Below are 13,773 nucleotides of genomic sequence, written 5' to 3'. Positions count from 1 at the left end.
TGTCTTAATTCTATTTTTTTGTCATATTTTTGCCTTTCAGACTCCAGTCTCTTCCCTCCATATGAACACTTCGTCTGCAGCGGATCAGCGGACTGCAGTATCAAAGTCTGGAGTCTGATCTCAGGTAAGAGACGGAGGAGGGCTCTCTCTCATATCCAGCCATCACATGACCCGGCTCTCTCCCATATCCAGCCGTCACATGACCCGGCTCTCTCCCATATCCAGCCGTCACATGACCCGGCTCTCTCCCATATCCAGCCGTCACATGACCCGGATCTCCCCCATATCCAGCTGTCACATGACCCTGCTCTCCCCCATATCCAGCCGTCACATGACCCGGCTCTCTCTCCCATATCCAGCCGTCACATGACCCGGCTCTTTCCCATATCCAGCCGTCACATGACCCGGATCTCCCCCATATCCAGCTGTCACATGACCCGACTCTCTCCCATATCCAACCGTCACATGACCCGGCTCTCTCCCATATCCAGCCATCACATGACCCGGCTCTCTCCCATATCCAGCCGTCACATGACCCGGCTCTCTCCCATATCCAGCCGTCACATGACTCAGCTCTCTCCCATATCCAGCCGTCACATGACCCGGCTCTCTCCCATATCCAGCCGTCACATGACTCAGCTCTCTCTCATATCCAGCCGTCACATGACCCGGCTCTCTCTCATATCCAGCCGTCACATGACCCGGCTCTCTCCCATATCCAGCCGTCACATGACCCGGATCTCCCCCATATCCAGCTGTCACATGACCCTGCTCTCCCCCATATCCAGCCGTCACATGACCCGGCTCTCTCTCCCATATCCAGCCGTCACATGACCCGACTCTCTCCCATATGCAGCCGTCACATGACCCGGCTCTCTCCCATATCCAGCTGTCACATAACCCGACTCCCATATGCAGCCGTCACATGACCCGGCTCTCTCCCATATCCAGCCGTCACATGACCCGGCTCTCTCCCATATCCAACCGTCGCATGACCCGGCTCTCTCCCATATCCAGCCGTCACATGACCCGGCTCTCTCCCATATCCAGCCGTCACATGACCCGGCTCTCTCCCATATCCAGCTGTCACATGACCCGGCTCTCTCCCATATCCAGCCGTCACATGACCCGGCTCTCTCCCATATCCAACCATCACATGACCCGGCTCTCCCCCATATGCAGCCGTCACATGACCCGGATCTCCCCCATATCCAGCCGTCACATGACCCGGCTCTCTCCCATATCCAGCCGTCACATGACCCGGCTCTCTCCCATATCCAGCCGTCACATGACCCGGCTCTCTCCCATATCCAGCCGTCACATGACCCGGCTCTCTCCCATATCCAACCGTCGCATGACCCGGCTCTCTCCCATATCCAGCCGTCACATGACCCGGCTCTCTCCCATATGCAGCCGTCACATGACCCGGATCTCCCCCATATCCAGCTGTCACATGACCCGGCTCTCTCCCATATCCAACCGTCGCATGACCCGGCTCTCTCCCATATCCAGCCGTCACATGACCCGGCTCTCTCCCATATGCAGCCGTCACATGACCCGGATCTCCCCCATATCCAGCTGTCACATGACCCGACTCTCTCCCATATGCAGCCGTCACATGACCCGGCTCTCTCCCATATCCAGCCGTCACATGACCCGGCTCTCTCCCATATCCAGCCGTCACATGACCCGGCTCTCTCCCATATCCAGCTGTCACATGACCCGGCTCTCTCCCATATCCAGCCGTCACATGACCCGGCTCTCTCCCATATCCAACCATCACATGACCCGGCTCTCCCCCATATGCAGCCGTCACATGACCCGGATCTCCCCCATATCCAGCCGTCACATGACCCGGCTCTCTCCCATATCCAGCCGTCACATGACCCGGCTCTCTCCCATATCCAGCCGTCACATGACCCGGCTCTCTCCCATATCCAGCCGTCACATGACCCGGCTCTCTCCCATATCCAGCTGTCACATGACCCGGCTCTCTCTCCCATATCCAGCTGTCACATGACTCGGCTCTCTCCCATATCCAGCTGTCACATGACCCGGCTCTCTCTCCCATATCCAGCCGTCACATGACCCGGCTCTCTCCCATATCCAACCGTCGCATGACCCGGCTCTCTCCCATATCCAGCCGTCACATGACCCGGCTCTCTCCCATATGCAGCCGTCACATGACCCGGATCTCCCCCATATCCAGCTGTCACATGACCCGGCTCTCTCCCATATCCAACCGTCGCATGACCCGGCTCTCTCCCATATCCAGCCGTCACATGACCCGGCTCTCTCCCATATGCAGCCGTCACATGACCCGGATCTCCCCCATATCCAGCTGTCACATGACCCGACTCTCTCCCATATGCAGCCGTCACATGACCCGGCTCTCTCCCATATCCAGCCGTCACATGACCCGGCTCTCTCCCATATACAGCCGTCACATGACCCGGCTCTCTCTCTCATATCCAGCCGTCACATGACCCGGCTCTCTCCCATATCCAGCTGTCACATGAACCGGCTCTCTCCCATATCCAGCCGTCGCATGACCCGGCTCTCTCCCATATCCAACCGTCACATGACCCGGCTCTCCCCCATATCCAGCCGTCACATGACCCGGCTCTCCCCCATATCCAGCCGTCGCATGACCCGGCTCTCTCCCATATCCAACCGTCACATGACCCGGCTCTCCCCCATATCCAGCCGTCACATGACCCGCCTCTCTCCCATATCCAGCCGTCACAAGACCCGGCTCTCTCCCATATCCAGCCGTCGCATGACCCGGCTCTCTCCCATATCCAGCCGTCACATGACCCGGCTCTCTCCCATATCCAACCGTCGCATGACCCGGCTCTCTCCCATATCCAGCCGTCACATGACCCGGCTCTCTCCCATATCCAACCGTCGCATGACCCGGCTCTCCCCCATATCCAGCCGTCACATGACCCAGCTCTCTCCCCCCATATCCAGCCGTCACATGACCCGGCTCTCTCTCCCATATCCAGCTGTCACATGACCCGGCTCTCTCTCCCATATCCAGCTGTCACATGACCCGGCTCTCTCTCCCATATCCAGCTGTCACATGACCCGGCTCTCTCCCATATCCTGCCGTCGCATGACCCGGCTCTCCCCCATATCCAGCCGTCACATGACCCAGCTCTCTCCCCCCATATCCAGCTGTCACATGACCCGCCTCTCTCCCGTATCCAGCCGTCACATGACCCGGCTCTCCCCCATATCCAGCTGTCACATGACCCGGCTCTCTCTCCCATATCCAGCTGTCACATGACCCGGCTCTTCCCCATATCCAGCTGTCACATGACCCGGCTCTCTCCCATATCCAGCTGTCACATGACCCGGCTCTCTCCCCCATATCCAGCCGTCACATGACCCGGCTCTCCCCCATATCCAGCCGTCACATGACCCGGCTCTCTCTCTCATATCCAGCCGTCACATGTCCCGGCTCTCCCCCATATCCAGCCGTCACATGTCCCGGCTCTCTCCCATATCCAGCCGTCACATGACCCGGCTCTCTCTCATATCCAGCCGTCACATGACCCGGCTCTCTTTCATATCCAGCCGTCGCATGACCCGGCTCTCTCTCCCATATCCAGCTGTCACATGACCCGGCTCTCCCCCATATCCAGCCGTCACATGACCCGGCTCTCTCCCATATACAGCTGTCACATGACCCGGCTCTCCCCCATATCCAGCCGTCACATGACCCGCCTCTCTCCCATATCCAGCCGTCACATGACCCGGCTCTCTCCCATATCCAGCTGTCGCATGACCCGGCTCTCTCCCATATCCAGCTGTCACATGACCCGGCTCTCTCCCATATCCAGCTGTCGCATGACCCGGCTCTCTCCCCCATATCCAGCCGTCATATGACCCGGCTCTCTCCCATATCCAGCCGTCGCATGACCCGGCTCTCCCCCATATCCAGCTGTCACATGACCCGGCTCTCCCCCATATCCGGCCGTCACATGACCCGCTCTCCCCCATATCCAGCCGTCACATGACCCGGCTCTCCCCCATATCCAGCCGTCACATGACTCGGCTCCCTCCTTCCCAGCCTGTCTGCTGGTCACATGATCACAAAAAAAAAAACAGCCTTTGGAATACAGAGGAAAAATAAATATTTCATATCAATAAATTGTCATACAAATATATTTTTTAAATCAAATGTTTATTTTTTTGTGGAAATAAAATGGCGTGGGCGAATTTCTACCAGACACAGGCTGTGTCACGCGTCTCCAGCCTGTGTCTTAGAACAACAGGAAGGTGAAGTTTCCAGTAATCTACATGTAATATCCCGTCCCCCATTGTGTTTAGATGGTTAGTGGGCGTCGAGTGGGAGGAGGAGGAGAGAGGGAGTGCGCTTGTAAGACCGCTGTGCAAATACGGTGTGACAAAAAGTATTGCAATGAGCGCCATTTTATTCTCTAGGGTTTTAGAAAAAATATATATATAATGTTGGGGGGTACTAAGTAATTTTCTAGCAAAAAAAAACTTGCAAACACAGAGTATGAAAAACAGGCTTGGTCCTTAAGTGGTTAAATAGCACCAAAAGAAAGCTCTATTTGTGTGACACAAATGATAAAAATGTCCTATGTGTACAATGACAGAGTAATTGTCATTTAAAGTGTGACAGCGCTGGAAACTGAACATTGGACCGGGCGGGGTCAGAGGGCGGGGTCAGAGGGTGGGGTCAGAGGCGGCTCTAAGCTTTGTGAGGCCTTAGGCAAAATTTAGACTCCTCCTATCCAGGCACACAGGAGGGCGGCACGGCCGGGCGCTCACGTTCTCTCTCTGGGCGGTCAGCCAGGCTGCAGAAGGCGCTGGGATGGGATCCATCCACCGGAGCTCCTCCTTCCCCTTCACAGACAGTCAGCTGGATAGTTTCCACCACCTGGCCGGACTCCTGACCCCGAATAGGCAGCCGGCAGGTGAGCGGCGCGGGCTGAAGGAGCAGCTCAGCTGCTTTAGGGCCCCACATGGACTTGCGGCCCGCCCGGGGCGCCTTTTACAGATGGCCCCTGGAGCCATTTTGTCAGTCCACATTAGTGATCGAGCACACGCAAATTAGGCGGCCGCGAGGCCCCTGTGAGTGCGAGGCCTTAGGCGGCCGCCTAATTAGAGGGGGGGGGGGATTGCCCGGTAGACAAGTTTGGTTTATGACACTTTAACCCTCCTCCCCAACACTTAAAACAAAAAATACATCTATACCTTTTGGTTGGAACAGTGATGACAAAAGCCCTTCCTCCTCCCCTCTGGAGCCCAGGGGCTGCTGGATGATAATGCCCTGGGGGGAGGGGGGAGTTCATGATATCTTGGGCTCAGAGGAAGTAGGTTAAATGATGCTGGCTGTCATTTAGCATGGAAGACTAGCTCCATCTAGTGGCGAAAAGACATTACCATGGGGGGGGGGGTTGACTTTAGATTGATGGTGAGTATTGCAGCAACACCTCCTTTTTTTTTTTCTGAATAATGCTGTCCTCTTTAACTTTTAAAACAAAAAAGTGGAGCGAATCTAAACTTGACAAGAGCTGGAGATGTGTGGAAGACGGACTCCGGTATTCATATGTGGTCGGGATTTATTATAGCCGCGCAGGACGAGGTTTATAAAGGTTTATTGGGACAATGGCGGTGTCTAGTGATGATAATGCGCGGCGCGTCTCGTGTTTTATATTCTGTCGGAGATGTGAGGCACCTTCTGCTCTTTTATCTCTTCAGACTTGTTGATGTGTTTTTTCCTCTATTTGAACCCCTCCAGGTCAGCCTGTGCTCAGCATCTACACCTTCTCCGCAGTGTCCGCCATCGTTCATATCCCCGACACCAAACTCATCATATCCGGATCCGGTGAGTCTCTCTGCATCCAAAAAGAACTTGAATAAGGCTCCATGCACACTGAATCGTGTCATCCCTTTTATAGGGAGACTCGATCGATGATGTCAGTCCTACAGCCACACCCCCCTACAGTTGTAAACACACACTAGGTGAACTCTAACTCCTACAGCGCCCCCTGTGGTTAACTCCCAAACTGCAATTGTCATTTTCACAATAAAGAATGCAATTTAAATGCCTTTTTTGCTGTGAAAATGACAATGGTCCCAAAAATGTGTCAAAATTGTCCGAAGTGTCCGCCGTAATGTCGCAGTCACGAAAAAAAATCGCTGATCGCCGCCATTAGTAGTAAAAAAAATAAAAATGCAATAAAACTATCCTCTATTTTGTAAACGCTATAAATTGTGCGCAAACCAACCGATAAACGCTTATTGCGATTTTTTTTACCAAAAATAGGTATAAGAATACGTATCGGACTAAACTGAGGAAAAAAAAAAATTATATATGTTTTTGGGGGATATTTATTATAGCAAAAAGTAAAAAATATTGCATTTTTTTCAAAATTGTCGCTCTATTTTTGTTTATAACGCAAAAAATAAAAACCGCAGAGGTCATCAAATACCACCAAAAGAAAGCTCTATTTGTGGGGAAAAAAAGGACGCCAATTTTGTTTGGGAGCCACGTCGCACGACCGCGCAATTGTCTGTTAAAGCGACGCAGTCCCGAACTGTAAAAACCCCTTGGGTCTTTAGGCAGCATATTGGTCCGGGGCTTAAGTGGTTAAAGCCCATAAACTGAACTCTATGTTAGCCTATGTGCCCGGGCACACCTGGGCGGTTTTTAGTGTTAATGAGCTATGGAGTTTATTGGCTTTTTTCTGAACGCCCGAAATTTGTGTTCAAAGTGCAGTTTTTCGGCGTGAAAAACGAAAAAAAAAACGTAAAACGCTGGTGCCAGCGTGTTTTTCGCGTTCTTTTTATCCATTGAGAAAAAAAAAAACAAGAAAGAAAAAAAATAAAATAAAATAAAAAAGCTACACTGAAAAACGCTAAAAAACGTTGAAATGCTCCCTGCAAAGCTACTGGCGTTTTTTTATCGCTTTTATCAGCTTCAGTGGGCATGGAGCCTAAATGTATGACATTAAAAGGATTATATTATAGGAGTAATTGGAAAAGATAATATGAAGGTCTTATATTTATGAATATGATGGAAAAAATAAAAAATCTAATAAAGAATGAAAAAAATTAAAAAAAAAATTCGGCTCAAACTTGTGTTGCGCACACACACGGTCACACCAAATTCCGACCCCCCAAGAACGCCGGTGACGTACAACACTACAACGAGCCAAAAAGTTCAATGATTCCGAGCATGCGTAGGATTTTTGTGCGTTGGAAGTGTGTACACACGTTCTGAATTTCCGACAACAAGCTCCCATCGAACATTTGTTGTCGGAAATTCCGACCAATAAGACTTTTGGTTTGTTGCCCCGGAGACGTGTGATTTGTGATTTCATCTGAATTGGGATTCATAAATGAATTTAATGAAGACGGACTTCCTAGGATTACTCCGGGAGGAAATCTTCTCTCAGGATTTCAGGTTCTCTATAAATATTGTGTGTGGGGGGGGGAGGGGATTGGTAGTCACAAATATGTTCTGATCCATTCCTGAGTGGAAAACTGACGTCATTCTTGTAATGCAGACGGCGGGAAGATCGATGTCTGGGACCTGGAAACCCAGGAGAACGTTCGTTCAGAGAGAGCACATGAGGAGAAAGTCACAGCTTTGCAGGTAAGAAGATCCCTCATCTCATGGGGCCCTCATCTCATGGGGCCCTCCACCTGGGGCCCTCCAGCTCATGGGGCCCTCATATCATGGGGCCCTCATATCATGGGGCCCTCAACTCATGGGGCCCTCAACTCATGGGGCCCTCAACTCATGGGGCCCTCAACTCATGGGGCCCTCAACCTGGGGCCCTCATCTCATGGGGCCCTCAACCTGCGGCCCTCATCTCATGGGGCCCTCATCTCATGGGACCCTCATCTCATGGGACCCTCATCTCATGGGGCCTTCATCTCATGGGGCCTTCATCTCATGGGGCCTTCATCTCATGGGGCCCTCATCCCATGGGGCCCTCATCCCATGGGGCCCTCATCCCATGGGACCCTCATCTCATGGGGCCTTCATCTCATGGGGCCCTCATCCCATGGGGCCTTCATCTCATGGGGCCCTCATCCCATGGGGCCCTCATCCCATGGGGCCCTCATCCCATGGGGCCTTCATCCCATGGGGCCTTCATCTCATGGGGCCTTCATCTCATGGGGCCCTCAACTCATGGGGCCCTCATCCCATGGGGCCCTCATCCCACGGGGCCCTCATCCCACGGGGCCTTCATCTCACGGGGCCCTCAACTCATGGGGCCCTCATCTCATGGGGCCCTCATCTCATGGGGCCCTCAACTCATGGGGCCCTCATCTCATGGGGCCCTCATCTCATGGGGCCCTCAACTCATGGGGCCCTCATCTCATGGGGCCCTCATCTCATGGGGCCCTCAACCTGGGGCCCTCAACCTGCGGCCCTCATCTCATGGGGCCCTCATCTCATGGGGCCCTCAACCTGCGGCCCTCCAGCTCAGGGCCGTCTGGGCAAAAATTTCTCTCTCCACCTTCTTCGAGACATACAATAAATATCAGCTAGACTTAAAATCAGTTTACTGTATCAGATCAGGCAGTGATTGCGATTGGTTGCTAGAGGTTACAGTGTATCATTACCACTTACTGACTGGTTGCTAGAGGTTACAGTGTATCATTACCACTTACTGACTGGTTGCTAGAGGTTACAGTGTATCATTACCACTTACTGACTGGTTGCTAGAGGTTACAGTGTATCATTACCACTTACTGACTGGTTGCTAGAGGTTACAGCACACATTACGGCTCACTGATTAGTTGCTAGAGGTTACAGCACATGATTTCTTCTTGTTGATTGTAGGGCTAGGAAAAAAATCGATTTGCGGCCTTTTCCCAGGATCGTGGCGAGTTGCGAGCAGGATTTTTTAGGCAAGGCCGCGGCTTCGGCCAAGTCCACGGCCTTTCCCCAGGATCACAGTGGACTAGGCCGAAGGCGGGGCCGCGCCTAAGAATTCCAGATTGCCGCGATCCTCGGAAAAGGCTGCAAGGTCGATCGCCACTCGCGCCCTTTCACCAGGCCTTTTCCCAGGATCGTGGCGAGTTGCGCTCAGGATTTTTTAGGCAAGGCCGCCACCTGGGGCCCTCATCTCATGGGGCCCTCATATCATGGGGCCCTCAACTCATGGGGCCCTCAACTCATGGGGCCCTCATAAACCCCGCCTCTTGTCTCTAATTACTGTGCTGTGATTCGTTACAGCAGAAGATGATTTTTGGGAAGGGGGGTGTCCCTGAATGGTAGTTTGGAAATGTGGTCACCCTACTCCTAAGATGTGCGCTTACGTCACTCCAGCTGATCGGCTGGAGTGCGCCTCCGTCCTGCGCATGCGCGGGCACTATTTGACAGGGGGCACTTCTCGACAGAACACCGGTGGTCATCTCTCTTGTAATAGCAATCAGAATGCCTAACAAGCTACTCGGTTGCTATTACAAGCAGTGGGAGGGGGCCTCCCCTCCTGCCCCCCTCTTTTCATGGCTCCCTTGGGCTCTCTGTCCCAACGGGTGACCTGAGCGATCAGCCGACACATCCACTGTCTGGCTGGACAGCCAAGCAAAGTACTGAGGAAGGGCACTGTGATGTTATCAGGAAGCTATAATCTGCTTGTGTTTCGTCAGATTAGGCGACCCGTCAGAATTTGTAACGGAAGTGACACTCTGTCGCCACCATCTTGGTACACCCCGCACTCCTCCATAGTAAGGATACTCTGAGAAGGGGCAAGCAGACATCTTGGTACACCCCTCACTCCTCCATAGTAAGGATACAGTGAGAAGGGGAGAGCGGACATCTTGGTACACCCCACACTCCTCCATAGTAAGGATACTCTGAGAAGGGGCAAGCAGACATCTTGGTACACCCCACACTCCTCCATAGTAAGGATACAGTGAGAAGGGGGGAGCGGACATCTTGGTACACCCCGCACTCCTCCATAGTAAGGATACAGTGAGAAGGGGCAAGCAGACATCTTGGTACACCCCGCACTCCTCCATAGTAAGGATACAGTAAGAAGGGGGAGAGCGGACATCTTGGTACACCCCGCACTCCTCCATAGTAAGGATACACTGAGAAGGGGGAGAGCGGACATCTTGGTACACCCCGCACTCCTCCATAGTAAGGATACAGTGAGAAGGGGAGAGCGGACATCTTGGTACACCCCGCACTCCTCCATAGTAAGGATACAGTGAGAAGGGGAGAGCGGACATCTTGGTACACCCCGCACTCCTCCATAGTAAGGATACACTGAGAAGGGGGCAAGCGGACATCTTGGTACACCCCGCACTCCTCCATAGTAAGGATACAGTGAGAAGGGGGGAGAGCGGACATCTTGGTACACCCCGCACTCCTCCATAGTAAGGATACACTGAGAGGGGGAGAGCGGACATCTTGGTACACCCCGCACTCCTCCATAGTAAGGATACACTGAGAGGGGGAGAGCGGACATCTTGGTACACCCCGCACTCCTCCATAGTAAGGATACAGTGAGAAGGGGGAGAGCGGACATCTTGGTACACCCCGCAGTCCTCCATAGTAAGGATACAGTGAGAAGGGGGAGAGCGGACATCTTGGTACACCCCGCACTCCTCCATAGTAAGGATACACTTAGAAGGGGGAAAGCGGACATCTTGGTACACCCCGCACTCCTCCATAGTAAGGATACACTGAGAAGGGGGAGAGCGGACATCTTGGTACACCCCACACTCCTCCATAGTAAGGATACACTGAGAAGGGGAGAGCGGACATCTTGGTACACCCCGCACCCCTCCATAGTAAGGATACAGTGAGAAGGGGAGAGCGGACATCTTGGTACACCCCGCACTCCTCCATAGTAAGGATACAGTGAGAAGGGGAGAGTGGACATCTTGGTACACCCCGCACTCCTCCATAGTAAGGATACAGTGAGAAGGGGGAGAGCGGACATCTTGGTACACCCCGCACTCCTCCATAGTAAGGATACAGTGAGAAGGGGAGAGCGGACATCTTGCTACACCCCGCTCTGCTCCATAGTAAGGATACACTGAGAAGGGGGAGAGCGGACATCTTGGTACACCCCGCACTCCTCCATAGTAAGGATACAGTGAGAAGGGGGAGAGCGGACATCTTGGTACACCCCGCACTCCTCCATAGTAAGGATACAGTGAGAAGGGGGGAGAGCGGACATCTTGGTACACCCCGCACTCCTCCATAGTAAGGATACAGTGAGAAGGGGGAGAGCGGACATCTTGGTACACCCCGCACTCCTCCATAGTAAGGATACAGTGAGAAGGGGGAGAGCGGACATCTTGGTACACCCCGCAGTCCTCCATAGTAAGGATACAGTAAGAAGGGGGGAGCGGACATCTTGGTACACCCCGCACTCCTCCATAGTAAGGATACTCTGAGAAGGGGCAAGCAGACATCTTGGTACACCCCGCACTCCTCCATAGTAAGGATACACTGAGAAGGGGCAAGCAGACATCTTGGTACACCCCGCAGTCCTCCATAGTAAGGATACAGTGAGAAGGGGGAGAGCGGACATCTTGGTACACCCCGCACTCCTCCATAGTAAGGATACAGTGAGAAGGGGAGAGCGGACATCTTGCTACACCCCGCTCTGCTCCATAGTAAGGATACACTGAGAAGGGGGAGAGCGGACATCTTGGTACACCCCGCACTCCTCCATAGTAAGGATACAGTGAGAAGGGGGAGAGCGGACATCTTGGTACACCCCGCACTCCTCCATAGTAAGGATACAGTGAGAAGGGGGAGAGCGGACATCTTGGTACACCCCACACTCCTCCATAGTAAGGATACACTGAGAAGGGGAGAGCGGACATCTTGGTACACCCCGCACTCCTCCATAGTAAGGATACAGTGAGAAGGGGGAGAGCGGACATCTTGGTACACCCGCACTCCTCCATAGTAAGGATACTCTGAGAAGGGGCAAGCAGACATCTTGGTACACCCCGCACTCCTCCATAGTAAGGATACACTGAGAAGGGGCAAGCAGACATCTTGGTACACCCCACACTCCTCCATAGTAAGGATACACTTAGAAGGGGGAAAGCGGACATCTTGGTACACCCCACACTCCTCCATAGTAAGGATACACTGAGAAGGGGAGTGTGGGGTGTACCAAGATGTCCGCTCTCCCCCTTCTCAGTGTATCCTTACTATGGAGGAGTGTGGGGTGTACCAAGATGGCGGTGACGGAGCGTCACTTCCGTTACACATTCTGACGGGTCGCCAAATCTGGTGAAACACAGGCATTACATAGAAAAGCACTGAGAACCAATCAATGAAATGCGGTATGTAATGAAAGCAGACATGTTTGAATTAAAAACTTCCCTGACGTGTTGATGAGGGAGAGGGGAGGGAGGAACCAGGGAAGACACAGTACAGAGGAACCTCGCATTACGAGTATAATGCCTTCCAGGAGAATGCTTGTAATCCAAAGCACTTGCATATCAAAGCGAGTTTCTCCATAGAAGTCAATGGAAACTAAGGTAATTCGTTCCGCATTGATTTCTATTGCATGCAATACCGCATGTGGCCAGAGGTGAGTGGGGGGGGCGCTGGAGAGAATCGGAAATACTCAGAGACAGCTCGACTGAACTCGGAAAGGCATAGGAACTGAGTGTTTCCGAGCGGCTCCAAGTGTCACCGGCGCCCCCACACCGTTGGCCAAATGCGGTACTGCACACCCCATTGGCTTGAATCCTGCTAAATTTGCAGACAACACTCGCGAACCGAGTCAGGATTTAAAGAAAAAGTTGCTCGTCTTTCAAAGCGCTCGTGACCCGCGTTACTCGTAAAGCGAGGTTCCCCTGTATAAGCCGATTGTACTTCAGCCATAAAGATCGTGTTTGTTCCTTTTCAGCTCCACGCCGGATTGCTGTACTCCGGATCCTCAGACGGCGATCTGAAGGTTTGGAAAGTCTCCTCCTCGGGTTGGCTGAGTCTCCTGCACTCCTGTGACAGTCTGTCCCTCCCTCTGCGCGGTCTCTACGCTCTCTGCGCCACGCCGGATCACATCTATGTAGCCAATCAAGGAGCTTCTTTAAAAGTGGTGGACTGGAAGCGAGGTAGGAGACCAGAGTATAGAACCCGTGTTTATTGTACCTGTATTGTGTGGAATCGGGAGAAGTCAAAGCGATTCGTAAAACAAAAACAGACGTGTAATGTATTGCAGCTCATATGTCCTTAGATGTGGCAGCTGCATTAGTTTTCTGATTTTTCGGTACTTCCACCTTGTGATCCTGCCAGTAACACCCTTCCGTTCACTCACTGTACTCTGTCTATGGGGAGGCGGCGTTGTCACCCTAGGACAGGATTACAGAACACCTCCCTCCCGGAGTTTCTTCATTACAAGGCTTAGATAGGTCAGTCTTGGATTGCGGCTTCAAGTAGATTTACAGGGGGCAGATCCACATACATCTGCGCCGGGCGCAGCGTATGTACGATACGCTACGCCGCTGTAACTTACTTTGATTTGGTTTGAATCCTCAACGAATTTGCGCGTAGTGTATCTCTCGCGGCGTAAGGGCGCGGAATTCAAATTTGGCGGGTAGGGGGCATGTTTCATTTAAATGAAGCGCGTCCCCGCGCCGAACGAACTGCGCATGCGCTGTCCGTAAAAACTCCCAGGGTGCATTGCTCCAAATGACGTCGCAAGGACGTCATTGTTTTCGACGTGAACGTAAATGGCGTCCAGCCCCATTCACGGAAGACTTACGCGAACTACGTAAAATTTTCAAAATTAT

At 52.8% G+C, this 13,773-nt stretch overlaps 1 protein-coding gene across 1 annotated transcript in view; it reads left to right on the top strand.

The window, feature by feature from the left end:
• Positions 1-13,232, top strand: part of LOC120946601 (F-box/WD repeat-containing protein 7-like) — a 46,252-nt gene extending 33,020 nt beyond the window's left edge. Inside the window, exons 7-10 of the mRNA XM_040361157.1 lie at positions 41-124; positions 5,780-5,866; positions 7,551-7,639; positions 12,891-13,232. Coding sequence (XP_040217091.1) covers positions 41-124; positions 5,780-5,866; positions 7,551-7,639; positions 12,891-13,217 — 587 coding nt within the window. The 3' untranslated portion in view covers positions 13,218-13,232. The remainder of the gene's footprint in view (positions 1-40; positions 125-5,779; positions 5,867-7,550; positions 7,640-12,890) is intronic.
• The last annotated feature ends 541 nt before the right edge of the window (positions 13,233-13,773 follow it).

The sequence above is a fragment of the Rana temporaria genome, chromosome 8 (assembly GCF_905171775.1).
Source record: "Rana temporaria chromosome 8, aRanTem1.1, whole genome shotgun sequence".
Lineage (NCBI taxonomy): Eukaryota > Metazoa > Chordata > Amphibia > Anura > Ranidae > Rana > Rana temporaria.
Note: the sequence above shows the minus strand (reverse complement) of the source record. Positions and strands in the feature narration are given on the sequence as shown.